The sequence below is a fragment of the Heteronotia binoei genome, chromosome 17, assembly GCF_032191835.1.
Source record: "Heteronotia binoei isolate CCM8104 ecotype False Entrance Well chromosome 17, APGP_CSIRO_Hbin_v1, whole genome shotgun sequence".
Lineage (NCBI taxonomy): Eukaryota > Metazoa > Chordata > Lepidosauria > Squamata > Gekkonidae > Heteronotia > Heteronotia binoei.
The window spans coordinates 46,757,893-46,763,297 of NC_083239.1; the positions used below are offsets into that span (position 1 = coordinate 46,757,893).

Consider the following 5,405-nt stretch of genomic DNA (forward strand, 5'->3'; position numbering starts at 1 on the left):
TATGAAGCTAACTTCTACTGAATCAGACTCTTGATCCATCAAAGTCAGTACTGTCTACTCAGACTGGCAGCGGCTCTCCAGGGTCTCAAGCTGAGGTTTTTCACACCTACTTGCCTGGCCCCATTTGAGTTGGAGATGCCAGGGACTGAACCTGGGATCTTCTGCTTACCAAGCAGATGTTCTACTGCTGAGCTGCAGCCCCACTTCATGGCTCTCCAGGGTCTCAGGCTAAGGTCTTTCCCATCCACTCCTGCCTGGTCCTTTTAATTGGAGATGCTGGGGATTGAACCTGGGACCTTCTGCATGCCAGGCAGATGCTCTACAACTGAGCTACAGCTGCACTTCCTGGCTTTCTAGAGTCTCAGGCTGAGGTCTTTCCCATCCCTTCCTGCCTGGTCCTATTAACTGGAGATGCCGGGGATTGAACCTGGGACCTTCTGCATGCCAGGTAGATGCTCTACTACTGAGCTACAGCTGCACTTCCTGGCTCTCTAGAGTCTCAGGCTGAGGTCTTTCCCATCCCCTCCTGCCTGGTCCTTTTAACTGGAGATGCTGGGGATTGAACCTGGGACCTTCTGCATGCCAAGCGGACGCTCTACCACTGAGCTACAGCCCCACTTCATAGCCCTCCAGGGTCTCAGGTGGAGATCTTTCCTATCCCCTCCTGCCTGGTCCTTTTAACTGGAGATGCTGGGGATTGAACCTGGGACCTTCTGCATGCCAAGCAGAGGCTCTACCACTGAGCCACAGCCCCACCTCCTGACCCTCCAGGGTCTCAGGCTGAGGTCTTTCCCATCCCCTCCTGCCTGGTCCTTTTAACTGGAGATGCCGGGGATTGAACCTGGGACCTTCTGCATGCCAGGCAGATGCTCTACCACTGAGCTACAGCTGAACTTCCTGGCTCTCTTGAGTCTCAGGCTGAGGTCTTTCCCATCACCTTCTGCCTGATCCTTTTAACTGGAGATGCCAGGGATTGAACCAGGGACATTCTGCTTACCAAGCAGAAGCTCTACCACTGAGCCACTGTCCCTCTCCACGTCACTTCTGCCCATCCTCAGAATGCCCTCCCAAATCCCTCTGTCTTGACGAAGAGGGGACTTGGCGACCCTCTCTGTTCCCCATGGCGGGTGGGGGGGGGGCAGAGCTGCCAGTTTTTGCTTGGGAAATTCCCTGAGATTTGAGAGCAATGCTTGGGGAGGAAACTCAATGAGGACACGATCTCTATGGTCCACCACAGACTCCCCCCCCCCCCCAAGAGCCCATCACCGCGTTGTGTGATGATGTCACCCGGAAGTGACGTATTGCATCGGGCCGGGTACATGATCGTGCATAACGCTCTAGGAGTTTGCTTGAAACTCTATGGTTTTGCACGGGGATGCTCTAGCAATTTGGAGGACTTGGTGACCCTAAAACTGATCTCTGAAGTCGGGAACTTAGCTGTAATTCGAGTTGCCACCTCCAGGTTGATTTTGATTTTGAGGGTGTAGCCTGAGGAGGGTGGGGACTTGGGGGAGGGGAGGGGCCTCAGCAGGGTGCAAGGCTGTAGACCCCGCCCTCCAAAGCAGCCATTTTCTCCACGGGGAGCTGATGTCTCATTGTGGAGATCAGTTGCAAAAGCGGAAGATCTCCAGGCCCCACCTGGAGGTTGGCAACACTGGCTGAAATCTCAGGAGACCTCTGGGCCCCACCTGGAGGTTGGCAACCCTTGACAGGGGTCATAGCACAGTCTGAACAAGTCACATTTTGCTTTGATTGTAGAGGTCTCCGGCTACCACTTGCAGAAGAGAGAAGCCCAGGAGAAAAGCCAATTTGCCCAGTTTCAGGAGACGGCCCGAGGGTACTGGGACCAGCTCACCAACAAAACCCAGAGCTGGTATGATGCATTCCACAATCTGGAGTTTAACGTGAAAGCCCGGTGAGTTATGGTGAAGCGCATAGACCAGGGGTGGCCAAACTTGCTTAACGTAAGAGCCACATAGGATAAACGTCGGATGTCTGAGAGCCGCAAGCCATGAACGTCAGATGTCGGAGGGAAGGAAGGCAGGCAAACAGATGGGAGGAGGGAGGGAGAGGTGGAAAAAAAGCAACTTGAAATGCATTCTCCAAGCTGCCAGCTGGCTTGGCTCGGACACAGGATTTAAAGAGACGAACGCCTTTTCCAAGCCAGCTGACAGGGCAGTGGGGGGCTTCAAGAGCCACACAATATATGTGCAAGAGCCACAGTTTGGCTCCCCAGGCATAGACGAAGGGGAGGGAAGGAAATGGAGGGTGGTTTCCCTGGAGTCCGGAGCGTGGGGATTAATTCATTAAAATACTTATCCTCAGGGGGTTTTTTGGTAGCAGGAATTCCTTTGCATATTAGGCCACACACCCCTTACGTAGCCAAGAGCTTCCAGGGCTCTTATCACAGGGCCTACTGTAAGCTCCAAAAGGATTGGCTACAGCAGGGGGGTGCGGCCTAATATGCAAAGGAGCCCCTGCTGCAAAAAAAAGCCCCGTTTATCCTCCACCTTTCTCTGCTGCTGAAGGCAGCTTCGAATGGCTTTTGCCCATCAGCGGGCTGGATGCAAGCTTGAGCGAGGGACCGTTCCCTCTAGACTTGCCAATCCCCAGGTCCCGGCAGGGGTTCTCTCGCTTTCCCAGGCTCCTTCCCGCCCCCAGTCAGCTGACTGGTGGAGGGAAGCCCCGCCCCCACAGCCCCCATGCGCCTTTCCACCTCCGGAGGCTTCAGACTCCACTGGAAAGGCGTCTTCTTGGGATGGTGCGTCTGCTTCTTTAAGGCTGAAGGGGAGGCGGAGGAGCAGGCAGAATAACATGGCTGTGAAAGTCGGCCAGATAGGGTTGCCGAGTCCAACTCAAGAAATATCTGGGGACTTTGGGGGTGGAGCCAGGAGACTTTGGGGGTGGGGCCAGGAACAAGGCTGCGACAAGCATAATTGAACTCCAAAGGGAATTCTGGCCACATTTAATGGGATGATGCTCCTTTTCAATGCCTTCCCTCCATTGGAAATAATGAAGGATAGGGGCACCTTCTTTGGGGGCTCATAGAATTGAACTCCCTGGTCCAAACTTTTTGAAACCTGGAGGGTATTTCAAAGAGGGGCACCAGATGCTATGCTGAAAATATGGTGCCTCTACCTCAAAAAACAGATCAATTCACCATTATACCCTACGGGCATCGGTCTCCATAGGGAATCATGGAGTGTTTAGCAGACACTTCCCTCCCCGCCCCCCGCTTCCTGGTGACCCTGAAGCGGGGGGGAGGGCCTCCAAACCGGGGGATCCCCTGCCTCCACCTGGGGATTGGCAACCCTAAGCCCAGACCCACTGTTGGTCCCATAATCCTTACAGAGGACGGTTGCTCTGTGTTACTTTGAAGACGTTGGAAGTTCAGCAACTCCTGAGTAGAGATGCCAATCCCCAGGTGGGAGCAGGCCCTCCCCTGTTTCAGAGTCGTCAGAAACGAGGGGAGGGGGGGAAATGTTTGCTGGACACTTCATTATTCCCTACGGAGATCAATTCCCATAGGGAATAATGGGGAATTGATCTGGCGATATCTGGGGCTCTGGAGGGGCTGTTTTTTTGAAGTAGAGGCACCAAACGTTCAGCATAGCATCTAATGATTCACCTCAAAATGTGCCCCAAGTTTCAAATAGATTGGACCAGGGGGTCCAATTCCATGAGCCCCAAAAGAAGGTGCCCCTATCCATTATTTCTAATGTAGGGAAGGCATTTAAAAGGTGTGCGGTCCCTTTAAATGTGCTGGCCAGAACTCCCTTTGGAGTTCAGTTGTGCTTGTCACAAGTTTGCTTATAGCTCCACCCCCAATGTCTCCTGGCTCCACCCCCAAAGTCCCCAGATATTTCTTGAATTGGACTTGAAAACCTTAGCAGTGCCAGTGACCCAAAATGGCAGCCACGCCTTATCATCTGTCACCCGGTGAAGATCCTTGTGCCGTGGTGGTAGTTGTTGCCAAAGCAACATTTTAAAAAAACTGATCCAATTTTCAGAGGCCATTTGGAACCCTTGCTGGGTAAAAGGCCCACCCCACCATGCCCACATTCTAAAAACACTTGGCGGGCACTAGAAAAGGGACTGACAGGTGACAAGATGCCCACGGGCATGATGTGGGGGACTCCTTCATAGGGTTGCCAAGTCCAATTCAAGAAATATCTGGGGACTTTGGGGGTAGAGCCAGGAGCAAGGGGTGTGACAAGCATAATTGAACTCCAAAGGGAGTTCTGGCCATCACATTTAAAGGAACAGCACACTTTTTAAAATTCCTTTCTTCCATAGGAAATAATGGATAGGGGCACCTTCTTTTGGGGCTCATAGAATTGGACCCCCTGGTTCAATCGTTTTGAAACTTGCGGGGGTATTTTGGGGAAAGGCACTAGATGCTATACTGAAAATTTGGTGCCTCTACCTCAAAAAACAGCTCCCCCAGAGCCCCTGATACCTCCAGATCAATTCCCCATTATACCTTATGAGAATCGATCTCCACAAAGGGAATAATGAAGCGCCCAGCAGACATTTCCTTCCCTCTCCCCTCGCACCCCCATTTCTGGCAACTCTGAAGTGAGGGATTGGCCTCTCTACTCACGAGTTGCAGCCAACTTCTTCAAAGTAACACAGACACACCATCCCAAGAGGAAGCCTTTCCAGTCAGAGACTGAAGCCTCCGGAGGTGAAAAGTCACATGGTAGCTTTGGGGGCGGGGCTTCCTCCCACCGGCCAGCTGACGGGGGGTGGGAAGGAGCCTGGGAAAGCGGAAGAACCCCCGCTGGGACCTGGGGATTGGCAAGCCTACTCCTACCCGATGGAGACACAAAGTCATCACGTTTCCAATTTATATGGCCTTTCTGTTTGTTTCTCTCCAGGGAAACCGGCAAAAAAGTCACTGAGGCCATGTCTACCTACGCACACATCTTTTGGGACCAGACATACTCGTGGTGGCATGGCGAGTGACATCTCTCTCTCTCTCTCTCTGGGTCTGTGAAGATTAACGTGTGGATTCCCTCCCTTCCCGACGTCTTTTGGGCACATTGACGCTTGTCTGCTTAGCGGTTAAATAAAGCTTGCCTTCTGCTACATTGCGAAGAACCTTCCCTCAGCTCTGTTGTTGTGTTTCTTGTTGTTTCTTGACGGGGGGAGAATTAGCCACGTTGACTGAAAGAAGCCTCCCTATACACAGGCAACAGACCTCTGAACTAGCCCAAGTTGAAAATAGATGAACACACGTGAAGCTGCTTACTCGTGAATCAGACCCTTGGTCCATCAAAGTCAGTCTTGTCTACTCAGACCGCCAGTTGCTCTCCAGGGTCTCAGGCTGAGGTCTTTCACACCACTTCCTGCCTGATCTTTGAACTGGAGATGCCGGAGATCAAACCTGGGATCTTCTGCAG

The 5,405-nt window shown here is 52.6% G+C and overlaps 1 protein-coding gene across 1 annotated transcript in view; it reads left to right on the forward strand.

Moving 5' to 3' along the window:
- Positions 1-5,113, forward strand: part of LOC132585866 (apolipoprotein C-II-like) — a 10,364-nt gene extending 5,251 nt beyond the window's left edge. Inside the window, exons 3-4 of the mRNA XM_060257743.1 lie at positions 1,759-1,915; positions 4,881-5,113. Of these exons, the coding sequence (XP_060113726.1) occupies positions 1,759-1,915; positions 4,881-4,968 (245 nt within the window). The 3' untranslated portion in view covers positions 4,969-5,113. The remainder of the gene's footprint in view (positions 1-1,758; positions 1,916-4,880) is intronic.
- The last annotated feature ends 292 nt before the right edge of the window (positions 5,114-5,405 follow it).